The 20606-nt window shown below is 46.1% G+C and overlaps 1 protein-coding gene across 3 annotated transcripts in view; it reads right to left on the reverse strand.

Annotated features, from left to right (window-relative positions):
• LOC133114280 (cytohesin-3) overlaps positions 1-20606 on the reverse strand; it is a 39923-nt gene that overhangs the window by 11049 nt on the left and 8268 nt on the right. For 2 of the 3 annotated variants that reach the window (XM_061223520.1, XM_061223519.1), the window contains exons 2-8: positions 6437-6519; positions 5496-5560; positions 4390-4456; positions 2989-3107; positions 1473-1553; positions 1101-1213; positions 151-299 (exon numbers count right to left, since the gene is read on the reverse strand). In XM_061223520.1, coding sequence (XP_061079504.1) covers positions 151-299; positions 1101-1213; positions 1473-1553; positions 2989-3107; positions 4390-4456; positions 5496-5533 — 567 coding nt within the window. In that variant the 5' untranslated portion in view covers positions 5534-5560; positions 6437-6519. Of the gene's footprint in view, positions 1-150; positions 300-1100; positions 1214-1472; positions 1554-2988; positions 3108-4389; positions 4457-5495; positions 5561-6436; positions 6520-13097; positions 13193-20606 lie in introns of those variants that run through there. The other variant, XM_061223518.1, reaches the window with a different exon arrangement.

Here is a 20606-nt window from a genome sequence, read left to right on the forward strand (position 1 = left end):
AATTCTACACAGTTCCATTCTTTGTAAGTGGGCAAACCTACAAAATCAGCAAGGGAGCAAATAATTATTGCTCCCACTGTACATGTTCTCTGTTCTCAGTCAGTGAATTTGGGGCATGGCCTGGATGTTCCCCGAGGGCGCGGCTCGTACCCTCAGCAGCTCTTCGGGCAGGTCGCCGCCCTCATTGATGCCCCGGTTCATGGAGATGAAGCGCTCCACCGCCGGCTTGTCTCGCACGTTGGGGTTGTGCAGGCTGGTGTTCAGCATGATGATGGCGAAGGAGAGCACGTAACACGTGTCTGTAGAGAAACACACGGAGCGTGGCTCATTCACGTGCTGTCTGGAACACGCTATTGTACTGAGCGTTATTACCCGATTTCAATGAGCGGCTCTCACAAAGACCGTTTCCTCAGACAGCGTGGCAAGGTCGCAGTTGTTAGTCAGGACCAGAGGTGGAAAATCCAGGCTCAGAAAGTAAAAGTCCTCACCAGTATAGTATTTTGTTCCAATCACCGGGATTTGCCCATTTGCACAATTCTTCCGTCAGGGAGTAGAATTAATTTGTGAAATCAGCTGGTTGAGTTAATGGGTGGATGAAACACAGCAAGACTTTTACTTTCCGGCCCATGGACTAGCTCTGGTCAGGACTCTGCATTCTGAGGCCAGAAGAAAACAAATCAGATGAAAAGCCATAGGGCCATAATATCAGCTATAAATCAGGGGTGGTGAGGTGGCTGGAACTGATAGGATCTGTGGCATTGCTGACAGACTCTTGAAATGATGCGTCCGTTTACTTTCCCCAGTAACAGTCCAGCCTCTTCTAGCATCCTTTCCCTTGTCCCCACCCCTCACTTCCCCTGTCCCCACCCCTCACTTCCCCTGTCCCCACCCCTCATTTCCTGTGTCCCCACCCCTCACTTCCTGTGACCCAGCCCCTGCCATTTCATTATACTCTATTTAGCAGACACTTTTATCCAAAGCTACGTACAAAAAAGGTGCATATCAAGGTCATTAGAACGAAGTACAGAACAGGTTGGATAAGGTACAGTTCACAAAGGCTCAGTCGTAAAGCCCCTACCCCTGCCCCGCCCACGCCGTACCTGTGGACTGGAACACTCCCGGGTTGCACCCGCAGTACCGGGAGGCGAAGGCCTCCATCATCCTGTCAATCTTCTGCGCCTCACCCGGGAGTCTGAAGCTCCACAGAAACTGCCTGAGACACAGAACGACAGAGAGACACAGTAAGAGAATGTACAGTCCAGCAGAGGGTGGGAGAGACTCCTTTAAGACCACGGATGCTTTGCCCATAGGACATATTTTTTTTAATGACTTGTTATTCCATCTGCATAATATGAATTTTATATGTATTTATGTCAGTATATCTGTTTATCTATCAGGGTCAGGGTGAATTCCAGTTTGCCTCACAGGAAATGAACTGCAGTTGTGCAGTTGGGGAAACTCCAGTGTCGTACCTTAAGGCTTGCACCAGGTTGAGGTCAGCGAACTCGTGCAGCTCCACGAAGGCCTGCAGCACTTTGATGTTGAACTCGTCCCTGCAGGAGAGAGAGGTCAGCGGGGTCAGCGACAAGGCCCGAATTCAGCCTCACCACAACAGAGCCCCTCAACATCCCATAACTCATTCCGGCAAGCATTCCAATTTTCTATCTCTTTAGCTTCTTAAGGACAAACGTTTTTAGTTAATAATTACCCTTCAGAGCTCACTAAGGCGTGTAAGTGGAAAAAAAAAAAATCCCCCATTGCCTGAAGTTAAAGACAGCTGTTAGGATTGTGTGGCTGGTGTGAAATATCTTAATAAAAACACACACGTATGTGTATTTAGTCTGCGTGTGCAAACGTACAATTGCCATGTTCAGAGGAGTCTCAGTTAGCATGCTAGTCTCGGCCTTATCAGTAAATGATAAAACACACAGGCTATGGGCTCATAAAGTTCAGCTGTAAAACTGGACAGGCCGTGAGAAAGGAGGAACAAACTGAACGGCTTTTCCTCTGTCGCTCAGCAGCTGATGAACAATGAGTCCCTCGTCCCCTTGTCGCCTCTCGTCCTCTCCCCTCCCCCTCTCCCCTAAATCCGAAGCCCATAGCTACCGTGCAATGACAGACGGCTGTTCCTCCCCTAAACAGGGTGGTCTATAATTACTCAATCCTACCTGCCCCACCCAGGTTTACCCACTGCACAGCTGCTGTTAGGGAATTAAGCACAAAGACAGTAATATAGTCTGTCGTTCAGGGCTCACTCTGGTCTCTGTGTGGTTGTGTTCGTGGTGCTGGTGTTACTGTAGTGTACTATGGCTGCTGTTCATTTATAAACGAGAATAACGTTAAAGATAATATATCCTAAAAAGCTTTGTATTTACTTGTCCTCTTGTTCCCTGGCTCTCGATCTCGGTGAGAAAGACCGATAGTTAATTGATCTTTATAAAATGCACCGGTGTATATTTTTCCCACAGCTGGCGCAGGTGGTTTGACCAATCCAGATAGACGTATCATCAAAAGCATACACACATGACAATTTACCAACTAGCAAATGACCGGCTGACAGTCTCAGGGCTTTTATTTTTAGATCCACAGTTTCAGAGTCAGTCTACATTCTGAGAGTTTCGCTTCAGTAGGTTTGCTTTAATGGTGTTGTAGGATCAGATATGTGTTACAGCTGCTTCTACATGCCTCACTACAAGCTCAGACCAAGACTAGAGTCCTGGGAAACGCTGTTCGAGTTAGCGAACATTAGCTGCCGGGAGATAAGAAGCACATCTCAGACTGCTTTTACCGCAGTGGGGACTGCTCTGTGCTTTGCTTGGTAAAAATCCAGACTTCATTTCCTGTGGCTTAGAGGACCATGGTTTTATTGCGCGATGATGCTGTGGGACCTCACGGAGGGGGAATAAAACTTGAACTCTCCATTCTCTCGTTGCTTGTGAAAGTCGTTTTTTTTTTTTTTTGGCAAGACAGCAGAAGTACGAGGCTCACCGTTCCCCCAGGTAGTCGCCGATGACTGTTTTGTTGAGCCCCTCCCCTTTGTAGAGGAACTGGGCGATGTCTTCAGGGGTATGCTGGAGGAGGTCATTCTCCAGGAGAAACTGGATGCCCTGGTGGAGGAGAGCAGTTTCACCTTTCACCTTTAACCCCGCAGCCAGACGTTTGGCCTTTGCCCCATAATTTAAACAGAAAATTAGCATTTGCCACATATAAATTCTAACGTATAATCTTCAATTGTGCAGAAAGGCAAATAGAGAAGAGACACATATAAAATAACAAATAAACCACACACCTTAATATGACTTAACTATATCAGGTGAATAAATATTCCTTGACAATATATCAGTATCATCGTTAGAAACAAGAACTACACTTAGTAAACAGTGCAAGTGAACAGTTATAATGCAGTTATAATGCAGTGGTGTCAGATGTTGCTTTTCAATTTACTCACCACAAACCACCACACAATTTCTTTACCTCACAGCTAACATAACAATGGCTATGCATGTTCAAGACATCACAAAGAGCCAGTTTATGGAGCCACTGTATTGAGCTTAGCAGTTGACTGCAGAATGCTTTATAGCAAAGCACTTCCTGAAAAGTGTGGCCAGTGTTTGTACACTCAGGTAATTATCACCCTTAGAGGTGATTACGGTGTAGTAGCTGCTTGGAGTGACAGGAGTAAGCATCTGCAAACAGAGATTAAAAAATGAACACAGCCCCAGGGTGCAGCTCAGAAACACTCCAATGCTGCATGTGCGTTCACTCACATTCAGCTCAGCGCTGGTCCCCCTCTGGATTTACACAACATGGTGTTAAATTAACTCTGCTACAGTCTAATTTACTCTAACACTGCACATTTGACTCCTATAAACTCTGTTTGACGTTTTACGGTTTACCTTAAGGCAGACCTAAAGCACTTAGACTAAGCTCTGCCATCTTAGGTGCTGGTATAATTCTCTGGGGGTTGGGAGGGGCTGGATTTAGGCTTTTACATGGAGGTGATTATCGTGGATCACAGAATAGACATCAGAAGAAGTACAAGGGTATCCTAGAAGAAATGTTGCACTGGTATCCGGCATCAGCGTTGAGTATTTTGTCACATATACTGTAGTTGTAAATGTGTAGAAAAGTTTGTATGCAGTTTAATTGAGTAGTATGGGCCTGAAGCTATGCTGGATACGTTCATTTCTGTAGGTAAATGATGGGCGTACTGTAGAGCAATGACCTATTCTCATCATCAACATTATTGCACACTTGTGTTTAATGTGACCCAAATGAGGACCCAGAATGCTTTTCTCACACATTCTTCCCGTACATAAACGCAGCGAAAAAACGTCTCTGTGTTACCTTTCACCCCTGCGTGAAAGTGAGCAAAATGATGAAACGCACCTTTTTAGGATCCATGTTAAACTTCTTCCTCCCCACAGCAATCTGTTTGTTCCTTTGTGAAGACTTGCTGTAACGGAAACACAGAGAAAGCGTTTGTTTCTGAGCATTTCCTCGTGCATCTTTTATTATTTTCATGGCACTTGGATCAGTTACTTGCCAAATAGAAAGAACAGCCACATATTAGGCCATAAGTGGTCATGTTTCCTCAATAAAAAAGAGACAAGCTGCATTTGCCTGGGTGTGTCTCGGTCTAAACTACAGCTAAAATGAACACAAATAAACAATTTCAAATATGTATCCAATATTTTAGGTGTGAAAACACAATGTATACACTTATGTATACACACATTTAAGACACAAAGGGATGTGTTAAAGACAGCTTCCAGGCCTGGGTGCAGCACAGGCGACTGCAGTCAGACAGAAGCCGGAGTCTGGCGCTCTGCGTGGCGCGTTCACCCGCTAATCAACGCGTCTGACGCGTCGTGAACACGAGCGCTAAGCAGGCGCGCCGCCCACTGCGCTCCCCGCACAATGTGCCGGGAGCAGGGGGGATTCTGGGAAGCTCTGGCGTGATTAAAGGGCTCAGCAGCTGGAGAAAAGATCGACACACCACACCTTTCGGCACTGTTATCCGGCCTGTTATAGAGCAGTCACACACAGGGTGGGTGACCAGGTGTGTGTGAGACAGAGACAGAGGGAGAGAAAGACAAGCAATACACACCTTTCAGCACACTCAATACGGCCTGTTAGAGCAGTAACACACAGAGGGAGGATGAGCAGGTGTGTGTGAGACAGAGAGAGAGAGACAGACAGACACACCACACCTTTCAGCACACTCAATACGGCCTTTTATAGAGCAGTAACTCACAGAGGGAGGGTGAGCAGGTGTGTGTGAGACAGAGAGAGAGAGAGAGAGAGAGAGAGCGACAGAGAGACAGACACACCACACCTTTCCTCACACAATACAGCGTGTAACACACAGAGGGAGGATGACAAGGTGTGTGTGTGTGAAACAGAGAGAGTGAGAGAGAGAGAGAGAGAGAGAGAGAGAGAGAGAGAGAGAGAGAGAGAGAGAGACAGACAGGCGACAGTCACGATTCACGCACCTCTCTCCCATGCAGGTGAGCTGCTCGATCTCGGTCATGACTTCAGCGATCTCGAACTTCAACCTCTGCAACAACAGAAGGACAAACAAACACAAATACATCAGCCCGTACGGTCTTTGTTCAAATGTAATTTCGTTTCTTGTCTTGTGTCTAAAAGATTTGATCTGTTAGCATATTGAAAATACACCCACAGCAGTTTTTCCCTCTCAAGCACCACAGAAAAAGATAATAACTCCTCAGACTTCAGTCTGCAGTACCATACTGCCGGCTGCTGATAATATCCAATATGCTGATAATATCTAAAAATATCAGCCACCAGACATGTTATCCTAGTTTATTCCTTCGCTTTTCATTTTAGAGTACCCATATATATTTTTAATATCAAGTAACACAGTCATGGTATAAATTCCACTGCCTATACAAAGTCTTGGACAAAGCACATTACAGTTGAATTGAACATAGTTCATCTACACTTCCTTACATATATTTGTGATGTATTGCAAATGTATATTATACTGAACTATACTGAGCGATGAGGACAACAGGAGAACTTATTGTTAAGGTCTACTAAGGAGGTAGAATGCAGTATTTTTTTTAAATCAAAGATGAGTGATTTGATTTGCTAGACAGTGTACAGTGGGAACATTTGGCCAGTAGTGTGAGGTGGAGAAAGTAATCAGGAAGACCACAGCATTACATTACATGTCAATCCACTGACTCTTTTATGCAAAGCGACTTACAGTTGATTAGACTAAGCTGGAGACAATAAGGGTTAAGGGCCTTGCACAAGGGCCTGATCTTATTGAGGCTACACCGGGGACTGAACCGCTGACCTTACGGGTCCCAATCATGTACCTTAACCACGACACTACAGGTCGCCGTACAGTGGAAAGCAGAAATATAGCAGAAAGACGTGTTGTTAGTGAATCGGGTTTCAGTACCTCAATATCATCCAGCAGCTCTTTCTTCCTCCGCCGAATGTTGGAGAGCTCGTCCCTCTCCTCCGGAGACAGCTCCTCATAGACTGAAACAGACCACAACACCACTTTGCCTTTAGACCCCTCTCCAGAAAACACAGGCCTTCCACACCGTCTTCTGCTGATGTCAGAGCGATATGTCAGTATAGTGAAAAAGTGTCAGAGCTAACGCATAGATTTAGTGACTCGCTGATAACCAGCGAACCAATCGTTGCGCTCGGCTGTGGAAGGCAGAACCGTTTGATTTGCCTAAGCAAGTCAATGATTGACAGCTACAGTAATTGTAGCGCCTCTATGACGTGGTACACGAAGCGCAAACCACCCCTCATCTGGGGTTTCTGTCGAGTTAGCTTTTCGGTTTTTAGAAAGTTGTATTCTATTAGAATGTACGTCATTCCGTTACAATCTCCCGCACGCCACGCCGATTATTCCCTCCCACACTCATGCCCGTTCTGATTTTATGTTCCGCTGCTGGCCAATTTAGCGCATTACGAGGGTACAAATCTAGTCAGCGCCCACGGAGCCAAGTTTCCGAAGCTCCCAAGATTGCGGCGTAGACAATGTAAAACTCAATAATGGCCGCCCGCAAACAAACTGTGTCGCGGCGGAGTGCCACAGCGCTTCATTTAAACTGGCCGTTAAATTACAGAAGCCTGTGGGGTGGAGGGTACTTAAATCAGCAATTGCCCCACCCCCCCTATACGATTCAATCCCAACCAATCCGCTCCCCCGCCTTTAGAAACCGGCGCTCTTCTTGTGCCATTGCACAAACTCGTTGGAATCCCCCCGCGCGCTGCCAAACACAAACTTTTTCCAACTAATCAAACGTACGAGCAGGCGAGGGAACTGGGTCAGTTTTGCACAGAACCGAGACGCGGCATTGGCACACCCTGTTCCCTCTGTACGGAGGCTTGCATCCCACCACCGGAGGTATAAAAATCAGGATTGCTTCAGTCAGACGACACTGCCTCCACATTCATTTCTGTTCTATCCTCTAAAACCTAAAAGAAAAGACTTTTCTCTTTCACATGCAATTCACTTCAAAGCAAACATATAGTTACATTCCGACACATAGAATGTTATGCATTCAGAGTTGACTCAATCCCATAGTGGCCAAACACAGAAACCAGGGTGGCGGGGGCGTGAGGATTCTAGCGCAAGGCTGCAATGCTCTCACGAAATGCACTTTGAATCATTTAAAATATTTATATACTTTCTATAACGTGGCATGCGAAGCACCAACAAGCCAACTGGCATTCTGTGGAGCCGGGTAATTAGACATCATCGCGCATGAAATACGGGCCTCTCCAGCCGATGCTTGGAACACGACATCTTGTGAAGCGCGGCGTGTTCGTGGGGCTTCTGGAACTACCCGTGTCAGCGCTGGGCACCAAACCATATTAAAACACACACATAAACGATTGATATAAAAGCGTATGAACTGTATATTTCCATATAAAAGCATGCTAAATTTACAGTTAAATATAAATGTATTCTAAATATACAGTTAGATTTCCCAAACTAGCAGACTAGCCTCGTACCACAATACAGCACAGTGTATTATTCGCTTTTAGCAGCTACTGGGGGGGGAAATTCACACATTACACTTATGTATTGCTGGGCATTGATCTGCGGAGGCAGAAATCACCATAAAGATATTCATATGGGCAGTATCAACATGGAGAATGAAGACTGTGCACATCCAAAATGGCAGACAGATGTTGAACAGAGCAGTAGGCTAGATAGGAAAAAGAGTACACACACTGTATGCGCTCCCCAGTGCAATTCATTAATTTATTAGCAGCAAGTGATCTTTGAAGCCATTTGAAGGCTCTTTAACAGATTCTAGCCCCGTGACAAGTAGCTTTACTAATATTTGGTGCAAAAAAAATTTACCACACTGTGGAGTAAGTACATCCTCCTTATTCAAAGTAGAATTCAAACCTTTGACCTTCTGGTTAACTAGGTCAAGGCTAATAGCACACTGCCATGTCTGCTGTTTGCTGGCTTTGCATTTCATTCTGGTTGGGTGTGTCTGCTGATCAGATGTAACGTAATGCATGCAGTGATGGAGTATAGACAATTATATGAAAAAAGATAGATAATCCATTTTGACCACATTTTCTGGTGTCAGCCAAATATTTTGTACCTTGAAAAGCTCCCTGTTGTCAATTGTAGCCTTTGAAGGCACTGAAGAAATGACCTTCTTCCGGTTGCAGTTATCATTACATTATAAAATGGTTATGCTAACTAACAGTTAAAATATCTCAATGTTTCACAGTACTTTGTGTCGGTTATAGTGCATTTGATTTGCATGGTGACAACATGCTAGCTAATGATATCCAGTTACTATGATATCCAGTATCTCAGTTACTATGTTTTATATGCTATGTTTTATTATTGTGTAAACATGTCCTTCACAAATATGGCGAGCAGATGAGATTTTGAATCCCAGATTTTTCCACTCAAATAAACACATTGTGCTGGGTGGGGAGGAACATCATTAGCAGTTTCACACCTCATTAAATGGCTTAATTTATTCTGCTCTCGTATCACCACCAAATACCCTATTTTCCTATCTTTAAAATATCTTCATTTTGTTCTCGACTTGCAGATCTTGCTCATCTTCGACTGAACTGAAAAAATGTATTTGCTTTAATTCCACTTCATCGTATGAAATATTTCCTCATTCTATTACTGTATCTGCTGAGCGCATGCCCTTGTGCTGGGTAGTTTTTACACAGGTAACGTTTGTGTCTGACATCTAGAGCAGGATCATCAAATGATGGTCCTCAAAGTTAGAAACTGCTGGTTTTCCACCCTCCCTTTACCTGGGAGTCAGAGGTGAAGACAGTCTGGCCAACCAGTATCACTAATTATTCAGTTAATTACCCAGGAGAAAAGAGAACCAGGGCTGCATTTTGATTTGAGGGCCAGATTCAATGATCTACAGGATGTCCACAAGTGAGATTCACATTCATATGTGTATGGCTGTCTATGGATTTACACAGCTGTGATTCATGTTAGGATTCGTGCACAAGGGCAAAGGCTCTCGCCGGGGAATCAAACCACTTTCAAATCACCAGCCTGGCCACACTGCCCTTACAGATGACTGCATATGGTCATAAATTACCTCTGACCACAGGACTTGTACAGTATATAGAAAAGATGGGCCTCTGGTATTACCAAATATGAGCCGTGATACATGTGATCTGAACTACAAATCCTGCAAATTGGAGTCAAACAGGTGCCTTGACTTGTTTTGACAAGTATCTGTGCTCTTATCAGGGTGGGGTTCATTTCCATTTCAAATTAATTGGTTCTAAAAAAATATATTTTAATTAACTTTCAATTAATTAAATTAAAATTCACTTCCTGTATTGACTGAATTAAAATGGAGCTGACCCCAACCCTGGCTCCAATCGATTGGGCCACACCATGACAGACAGAAGACAGAGCTGACCGGTCACGCAACCTCTGTCTGCAGTATCAGACTCTGGGGGGGGGGGGGGGGGGGGGGTTTGGGCAGATAACCCCTCCTGGACACAGTCAATAACAACAATGACAGCCAGAGAGGCACAGCAATGAATATTGAGCACTGGTCACTTCACATATCATTGCCCTATATGTACCATTCCAACGGTTTCGGTCAAATTCGTAACTGATGTTTAAAAAATTCTTCCAATGAAATATACCTGTTGTCCACTGAAATTCTTGTCAGACGCACATTAAGATTGTTAGGAATAAACAGGAATGCAAGATAATCCACTGAGGGCAGAGAAAGCTGCCTACAAACAATGGAACATTTGCAGAATTCACTACCTTCTAACTACTCAGATATCATTTAATCTAAAAAAACAGCCACTATTAATTCAAATTCACAAAGTTGCCATTTCAGGTTGTTAATCCACGTCTGCATCAAGGCTCCACGGTCAGCACCTCACATATAAAATGGCACAATGTTCACAGCAGGTCCGCACCGCTTTAATGTGGCTCGGCCAGGAAATAAAATTCCAGGCACGTGCGTCCCTTTCCCTGAGTTAGTACCACCCATGCTCGCTGTTCTGACTGTTTCCACCGCTCCCAGTGAAAGACATTAAATCCACAGTCAGGAAAGCGGGCGGGTATTGGCAGAGCACTATTTCAGACCCCTGCTGTTGTCTGGGGTGTTCTCCATAAAAGCTTTGCCAGCCCCTTCTCAGAGCAGAGAGCGAGGCACGCACCTACTAATCCGCTCATTTAAACACAATAGCACAATCAATTAAAAAACAAAAGAAACACGTTTGTTTAAGCTACACTTAGGCTAAGCTGCTAAGAGTTTTGGGGTAATTCTATCCGTGGAGGTGGAGCTTGAGAAGCAGGTCGAGGTCGGCTAGGGGACAGGACAGAGACTGTATCGGCTCAGGTTTCACCTGGCAATATTCGAAAGCACAAACATAGACATTTCCCCCCGGTTCCTAATGCAGACTTGTGTAAACACACCTGGGTCGGCAATTGTTTACCCGGTTTATAGTCAGTAAACAGTCAAGACGACAGCTTGAATCCAATAAAAATATTTACGTCTGTCTGTAGGTGGGGAAGGGGGTAGGGGAGAGGGGATGCAAACATCCCTAAAAATGTGTCTGCAAACAAGTCAGACTTTCCCGCAGATCAGACAAGCAGCAGTCACTCAGCCACCAGCCCTCTTTGGTTCCCTCTTGTTGCCCACGGCAACCATCAGGGAAAAATCGCAATGTTTAAAGGGAAAAAAACATGCATGCTGAAATGTTATACTCCAGGTTAAGTGCAAATCATAGAGGTTAAGTGATGGAACTTAATGCAAATCCAATACATATTAATTAACACAGACACAGATGCACACACACACTCAGAGGTGCACACACACACACACACACACACACACACACACACACACAGCACATACTATGAGGATGCCGGTGGCCATAACATGTTGGAATTCCTCTGGGTGCAACCAAACTCCTTCCTCCCATAGTTCTGCATTTTACTGCAGTTTCCTGGTGGATGGGTCACAAGATGGTAGAACCTGAATGCACTAAAACAGGCAGACTTCCAAGGATGCACAAAGACACTTTTTCTGTGGGCACCCCCAGTGAGAAATCGGAGAGGACCTGGTGGAGGCTCGTGAACTACAAAAAGACAAGATAGAGAGCTCACCTTTAAGCCCAATTAATCATCCTGCTCCATTAGCGAGCCATGCTAGAATTAAATCAGCAACCTCATCAGCAGCTGATGCTTTTTAACCCAAATACATTTACACAGTCTACCATGGTCACTATCCCAAGGCATTTTGCATTAAATCATTTAAAAAATACATCAGATTGAAAGAATCTGTAATTAAAGTTTTGCTCCAATGCAGACACAATTGAGTGAGGAGGATGTTAGTACAGAGGGATGCTACTTATTTCAATTAGCATAGTTGGTTAATCACAGAAGCCAATTTAAAACAGGCTTGTTAGCTGCCAAAACCAATTAAAAGCAAAGGCACTGTCCTAGTGCATGGATCTGCCCCATGGTCCAGACTGCACAAATTCAACAGGACCTACAGTTCCGGAGGCCAACAGACAGTTGGCTCCAGAGGGTTAAAGGATCTCATCGTACACCAATGACCCCAAGTCCACCTCTTAAGATGTGCATTGCAGTCTTCCTCTAACTCACATTCATGTGAGCCTTAACTGTAATGCAATAAGAAGCGCACAGACACTTGTCTGTGTACTTTCAAATTGAAAGCGGAGGTTGTGGCGAAGAATGTTGATGATAATATAATTGGGCATCCCTAAACTGGGGATAAAAAAAGAGGTAACAGCATCAAACAGAAAACAAATAAAAACTCAGTGGCTGTGACTCAAGGCCATCCGTTTAAAGGGGAGTGGTCTGCCGTCCCTGTTTCTTGGCAAAGGACCGTCCCATGATGCACTTTGACAGGACACTAGATTTGCCAGACAGTTCATACGGTAAAGAAGCTATACGATAAAGGGGCCGATCATTTGAATCCATCGAGTTTCCGTAAAAGAATACAACCGCGAAATGGTGCACGACTCCCTTTGAAGCAACCCGAGTGCGCTTGTGTTATTCAGACTCGACAATGCAGAACAATCGACCCCACAGTACACGGGGAAGTGCATTTCTGAATTTGAATGTGAAAGACAAAGAGCCCAGTCATAACAGAATTACACATCAAACACAGCAGGAAGCTCCAAGTGAATGGGAGAAAAACAAAGCGAACATAGATGAACACAAACTTTCTCTGATGCACACACGCTCACAAACGCGTATGCACAGATATTCACGCACACTTTTGCGCATACACACAATAGCACAGACCCTCAAATTGTCATGCACTCAAGATTTCAGAAATAAGTCATTCAGAAACTGAGACTGAAATGTTGCATGTCTTTGCATCTGGAACTGAATGACAGTCATAAATACTGTACGTAGACATCAAAATACAGATAACATAAGATCAATTTTTTCAAAGACCATTTTAATCTAGGTCAAACTTGAATGAGCAAAACACTTGCAGAAACAGACTACACCTTAAACTTTGGGTATTATAATTTCATCTATTTCTCAGTTTCATAAATGGTGTGAGTAGCGTGTTACGTACCGCGGGGCTCTGTCCTTTTCCGCGGCTCCCGGTAGCGGTAAGGGTTCTGTCGACCCGGCTGTGTGGCGTGCATTGTGTCACTGACCACAGGCAATGGCAGCAGTGTCAGGACTGGAATAGACCGCTTGGTGGTGGTGGTTTACAGAGGACGGCAGAGTCTCACTGGTACTCTGGTTTACTGACTGCAGCTTTGCTCTGTGGGCGGGGGAGTCATGTGTGTGGGGGGGTCATTGTCTTGCTAATCTGCTTCTCTGACAGGTTCCCTATAGTCTGATAGCCTGTATGGATGTCTGGGGAATGACCCACACGCATGCCAACCGGGCTGTCCTGATAAACCAGTCTCCCTCATGTGCACACACATACACACGCACACACAGACATGTACACACACACACACACACACACACAGGCAAATACAAACACTCATACACACACACACACACACACACACACATACAGGCAAATCCACACATCCACTTTTATTTCTCAGATGGGTGTTAACTTTTCACAGAAAAAAGCTTGTCAATATGAGTCAACACAAAAGCACTCACTCATACGCACACACACACACACACTTGCACACCATCTTTGACCTGCCAACTTTTATTTCTCAGATGGGTGTTAACGCTACACAGAATGAGCTGGCTGTTAATGCAGCTCCAGATCTGCCCTGGTTTCCCTGAGTGTTGGGTGTGTGTTTCATCATCACTGCTTCCCTCTGCTTTCCATAAGCATACTGTATTTACCCTGTCTCCCTCTCCTCTGTGACAGCCTGCAGGGCCAAGGCCTGTGATGTTGCTGTAGTGCCCTCTGGCCACCTGAATGCACATCTAATGGGGCAACATGGCTCAGGCAGTAAGAGCAGTCATCTGGCAGTCGGAGGGTTGCCGGTTCGATCCCCCGCCCGGGCTGCGTTGAAGTGTCCCTGAGCAAGACACCTAACCCCCAAAATGCTCGTGATGAGCTGGTCGGTGCCTTGCATGACAGCCAATCGCTGTTGGTGTATGAGTGTGTGTATGAATGGGTGAATGAGAAGCATTGGATAAAGGCGCTATATAAATGCCAACGATTTATTTTACCATCTGTAAAGACCTTCACTGTCAGCCAGCTGACTGACTGAAGAAAATCCCAACTGCCCAATCTTCCAGATGATTCCTTAATGAGCAATGAGGGAACGACACTCTCCGCTGGAGAAAAGTGTCTACCATTCAACAGATCTGACACATTGGGTTTGATCAAGACTGCATTACACACCACCGTACTTTGTGCAAAGACATTAGTCTAAGGATCAGCAACTCATGGTCCTCCGGGGCTGAGAACTGCTGGTCAGGTGTGAAGACAGGCAAATCAGTAGCACTAATTACCGAGGAGAAAAGAGAAGCCAGGCTGGATTTGGATTCGAGGGCCAGAGTTGATGACCACTGCATTAGCTTGACACACCACTTGGACGTTCAATTTCTTTTGATATTTCATGAACACTAGACTACCTCGCAGATCACCTAAACAAGCTTGCCTATAACACCTTACACAGAAAAGTCAACCGTGACTTGTTTGGTTGAACCTTCCTGCACATGTCAATGTTACTAATGAATACCTGCGATGTCTGATCGAACACTTTCCCTGGGATTTTACGGCTACCCAACAGCACCGTAGGTGCCTTTTAGATGTGAGACTTTCTTCTCCTCATGTTCGGTGTGATGGATGTCAGAGGTTTTACTGCTCGGTGAAATATGCCTCAGAGCGGTCTGGAAGTTCTACATTAACAGCATCTCGCTTTGGTAGCAGCGAGATGTAGATCACTGCAGCTCGACTTAGGAAGCTTTCATCCTCAAACACAAATCCCACTAAGCTTGTATCACGGGAGTGTCTCCATACTGAGCTGAGACTCCTCTCTGCGAAAGCGGCAGGAACATGAAAACGAACCCGTGGTGGGCATGAAAGAAGACAGCAGAAACATGCAAAAGCAATCACGTAAAACAACAACAAAAAAGTCATGCCCCATGTGCGTGCACTTCTTTTGAATGTGGAAACAACGTTTGGGGGGTTGTCACCCTGGACGCGTTGATCTGTGAAAAGTATTTCACTGGAAGAACCTGTTATCGGTTTATTTTCTTTGTCACGTTCCAAAAAATCAGCCCAGACTTTGTTTTGGAAATAACAATGCATGAGCTCCAGCCCAGCGATTCAGTTCTCCAAAGTGTTTGTGTCCGAATGGTCTCCACAGTTTCCACACTTTGCACCCGCGTGAGGTGAATGAATGCTAACCGCACGACTGGAAATACCTTCGGCTAGTGACGACGCATGCTTCCTGTTTACAGGGAGCAACCATGACGGAAACACTCGGGCAGGTTTTAGAGCGTGAAAAAATAAGGAAAATGGGGGAATAAGTAAAACATTTCTGGTCAGATAAGATCATTCGAAATAATCACAGGCTACAAACCTTGAAGTATCGTTGTTATGTTGGTTGTATCACAAATCATTCCATGCACACAGATTATGGAGTTACAGCAGTCAGATTTGGACCAGCAGAAAATGCTGCTCCAAACTCCAGACAAATTACTGAACTGACTTGACATGGCGACATGGCTCAGGCAGTAAGAGCAGGCGTCTGGCAGTCGGAGGGTTACCGGTTCGATCCCCCGCCCGGGCTGTGTCGAAGCGTCCCTGAGCAAGACACCTAACCCCTAAATGCTCCTGACGAGCTGGCCGGCGCCTTGCATGGCAGCTGATCGCCGTTGGCGTGTGAGTGTGTGTATGAATGGGTGAATGAGAAGCATCAATTGTACAGCGCTTTGGATGAAGGTGCTATATAAATGCCAACCATTTACTACTTTTTGCGCATCATGCAACCCCGGATGACCTCGGGTCCTCATGCGTCTAAAATCCCATGAAATGCAGTTCCTTTGTGCTCCTTTGAAACGGGAGGGTGGGTCAGGGACAGGACGGGAAGCAACAGAAATAAAGTAGCCGGCAGCACGTAAGGTTTATTGTTTCTCTCTCTTTCCACCTTCAGCTCTGAAACTGGAACGAACTCGTAACTTTTTAAATCGATATTAGAAAGTGACTGTAAACAGACCAGTTTGATAATTTACTTCCCAACTGTAATATACCTGCACTGATAGAAAGCATGCCAGCTACCATTGAGGAGTCACTGTGGTCTTCACACAGCCCACTTTTTGAAAGAATATGGAGCTCATGCTCCAGGGGCCCTGACCAAATTCTGAAAATAGCTCTGCATTGGCCGTCTAATCACCCCGCCAGCGACAGCACACCTGATTGGCTTCGACAAAATCTTACAGTCCTTACCTCCTGTGACTCCCAGGTTATCACTGCAAAAGAGAAATGTCATCTCAGTTGACAAACCCGGACAACAAAGGTTAATAACAAATAAAATCCTCACCTTGCCCAGTCCAAACATCATAAACCGAAGAAGAATTCATCACAGATAAGCCAATATAGGGGAAGCACAGGGGCCACACAGGGGCCAGGAAGTGAGAGATTAATAAGGGCTCTGACTGCGAGACTGATACAGGCCTGTGGCTTGACGTGACTCACTCAGGAAATGAGTTTAGTGTCTCGGGCCAGCTGTCTGATGGGTCGGGGGCAGGGGGCCGGGGCTTAATGTGTGCGAGACAAACAGTGCAACGGTGTTTACTTTGGCCCCACGAGGCCCCGACCGATCCACACATCTGCAGAGGAGTGGGAGCCGGCGCAGTCACTGCTGAGACACAGCTGGCCTCTGTGGCGAGGGTTTTACACACGGGACGGGGAGAGGAGATATACGAGGGGGGATGGCGCCAACCCCACCATGGCTGTCTTTCTCTGCAGATGGGCCAATTCAAATTTTTTGGACCAATCTTTGAGCGCACGGACAGTCTGACCTGCCCATCCATGGGGGTTCCAGGTTCGTGTATACAGTCCCCATGTTCTGAGGTTTTGGCTCTAGGGGGAGCAGAAAAGGTTAAAATACATGCCTGCAAACCTCCACTGGCCAGAGTCCCCTCTGTCATATGTGCTTGTTCAGTCTGTAACCTATCAGCTGGTAACTTGTGAAGTCTGGAAATGAAGTCACTACAGTGATTTCCCCAGCCCACCCAAGCCAATACGTCATTGTATACTGTTGGTGTCAGAGCCTGTGTGGAAGTTCTCACCGGGCCAACCCAAGGCCCAGGGTCATGGCCTTTGCACACTACCGTGCCTACACATATCGAGCATGTGCCTTACACAGAAAGACCAATTGCATAGGACTATTGACTAACAGTTTGATTGATGGATGATGCTCAAAAGAGAAACATCTAAACAAGACCACTGACTGACTGATGGTGCACAAAAGGACAAGTGTTAAACAGGAAAGCTGATTGGTTCATCAGTTGATTGATTGATTGGTTGACTCCCTGATTGGCTGCTGGAGCGAGTTCTTGAGGGGATATTGCCAGTTCTCTGATGTGCGACTTGGCCAGACGGCACATCCCAGTCTTCCGCCTGCTGCGTCTCAAAGTTTGGCGCCAGCGCTCTCCCGTTTCACTGCTGAACAGACGCCAGCGTGCCGATTCGGCGAGCCAAAATGTGTATCTCCGTTGCTCTGTGAATCGCAGCGATACCATATGCCTGGCAAACTCTCACAAAGGCTCTCGTAATGCAGCCTCCTACGGTCCTGCTATTGAGTCATGCGGAGGAGCTTCAGAGACCCAGCTTACGAGGGAGACAGGACAGCAGGGCTCAATATGGGGCCTGGCTATCACATTACTGCTGTTCCATTGAGCTGAACCAACCTAAAATGGTTTGCTATTCCAAGCCGTCTGCTTATTGGTTAAGGGCTGCCAGTGACATGGCAGCTCCGCCCAAGATTGGCTGTTCCACCACTGCTGCTCGCAGCCCGCAGGTTCTGGCTGGCAGTTGCTCAAAGGCATCATTTGAAAGGACAGTTTGTGGAAACTGGTTAAGCAGGGCAGGTAAGGTGTCACTTAACACTCGGGATGTGTACATTATGAATACATGCACATGCAGCTCAACATCTGGAGGCAAGAATCCACAGACCAATAAGCATGAGACAAGCCACTTCCAGCTACTGTGTTTACCAGACACCATTTTAGCTTCCTGGCTGTATCTTTAATTGACAGAAAATGAATCCTAAAGCATCAGGCCTGAAGGGGGACATACACTCTAATGGCACAGTGCACAGGGAGTACCTGACACGTAAAACCCATCACTAGTGTAAGTGGGTGACACCCCAGCACCCAAAAATCCTCTGGTACAGAAACAGGGACCCACAATGAGCGAGGAACCCACCAGCGGAAATGAGCCGTCGCAGATGGGCTGTGGTTTGGGTGAACCCTCCCTCGTGTACAGACAATGAGTCTCAGACTGGATTAGCTCACTTATGGTGCAGGCAATAGGGGAATGGGGGTAGGGGGAATTTCAACTCCACTGGAAGACTAGAAGATTCACGACAAACACCCGAGGCAGTGCAGGTGAGATGAGCTTTTCCAGATTTTTTACGTTTCGGCACTACTACTTGGTAGGAATACTGAAAGGAATACTACCTCCAAGCCACCTATATGCCCACACGGAGAGAGGTTTTTACGAGAACAAAATACTTTTGAACTGTGTTCTGCCGGGTCTCAGGAGGATACAGGGAAACAGCCATGTTAAATGGCATTATGCAGTCGTGGTGACACCCCAGTTTGATGTATCAGCATTAAACAAAATCAGAGCGGAAATTAATATTAATATCCCTTCACACAGGAGGCTGCTCGTCCTCTGGGAGAATGACACGTATTTACAGCTCAGATGGAGAGTGGGCACAGATTGTGACATCATAATCCCTCGCCCGTGGCCCAATCCCCCTCTCTGCTTTTCCCAGCCCCCACGAGGAGCCTACGGCAGCCTGTAATCCCCCGGCGTGCACCCCCCCTCATGATTAAGCACAATCTGATCAGGGGAGATGCACACAGCTGTAGAGCCCTACAGCACTAACCTACTTTCCCCGCTATACCACACTCCTCTCTGCAGAATCCGTCTGACAGTTCCACACAGCCAGACATTGTGTGGCGCAACTGTACTGTTGGCCTTTAAGGTACCATGGACCTCACTGAACTGTTGGCCTCGACTGCACTGTGGACCTCGCTGTACTGTTGCCCTTTACTGCACCATGGGCCTCACTGTACTGTTGCCCTTTACTGCACCATGGGCCTCACTGTACTGTTGGCCTCGACTGCACTGTGGGCCTCGCCATATCATGGGCCTCACTGTGCAGCTGTGGTCAGGGAGATGGGATCATAGCCAGAATCTTACAAGGCCTTAATATCGTAATGACTTTTATAAATAACACATTTATATTCTGCCACATCAGAAAGTGGCTAAGATACATGACTGGGACCCAGAGGATTGGTGCTTCAAGCCCCAGTGAAGCCACAATAAGTCAGTCCAGCTGCTGGGCCCTCAAGCAATGCCCTTAACCGTGCACTGCTCCAGGACGGATTGTCTCTCACTTAAAACCCCACCCTCGCACTTCCGCACCACTAATCCTGTGATAAAAAGACCTTGAACTTTAGGGTTAGAAACAGGACGGAGGTTGGTGTTACTCTGGGGCTATTTTGTGACCCAGAGCTGGAGAAACTGTCATTTACAGAGGAAACAATGACCGTTCCAAACTATCCCCCCTGCCTCCCTCAACTCCCAAAACCCTGGCACCATCCATGTGGAACACGTGCAGGAGCTGTAATACGTACAGTAAGATAGGATTCCTTAGGTAAGCAAGTCCGCCCAGGACATTAATAATTAAACACGCATGTGACATTTCGTGCCACAGCACAGTATAGTGCAGTGCAGCGGATCCACAGGACTATAAATAAATGAATTCCATCGGGAGAGGAGCGTGACAGCAGCAAGGGTGCAGTGAGTCTCTATCAGAACCTATTTAACTCGGGAATCGATTATGAACGCTATACAGCACTCATGCTTATGAGTGCTCATGGTTGAGAAAGAGCATTCTGTGCAACAATGCTTGGGTAATGCGGTTTATTAAACATGCCACAGTTAACTGGCCTACATTTTTGAAAGTGGTATTCCATGGCACCTTTTGAGTGTCAAATTGGCACTGAGCGCCACTAGACTGGACAGGTTGCACTGTCTTCAGAAAAAAGAGAGTGCCATCCTAATTAGGGCTTGGCTTCATTATGGGTTAGCATGTTAACCAATGAAAAACCAGGGATATTGTTGTTGTGTTGCCAGGCGGAACATCCTTGGAACAGGGATACAGCTTTTTCCTGCTTCTGCCCCAAAGAGTCTGAGCAATGAGCGTTCTCTCTGACGTAAACCACACCCCCGCTCTTCTCTTCCCTTTCCAAAAATCTGCAATAAAATAAAAAACCTTGAACTTTAGAGTGAGAAACAGGACGGACGAGGGCGGGGTTATTTTCGTCATGTGACCCAGAGCTGGAGAGAGTCGATGGTTCCAAACTAATCCCCCCTGCCTCCCACAACCTCCCAAAACCCTGATGCCTTCAA

Source organism: Conger conger, chromosome 16 (assembly GCF_963514075.1).
Source record: "Conger conger chromosome 16, fConCon1.1, whole genome shotgun sequence".
Taxonomy (NCBI): domain Eukaryota; kingdom Metazoa; phylum Chordata; class Actinopteri; order Anguilliformes; family Congridae; genus Conger; species Conger conger.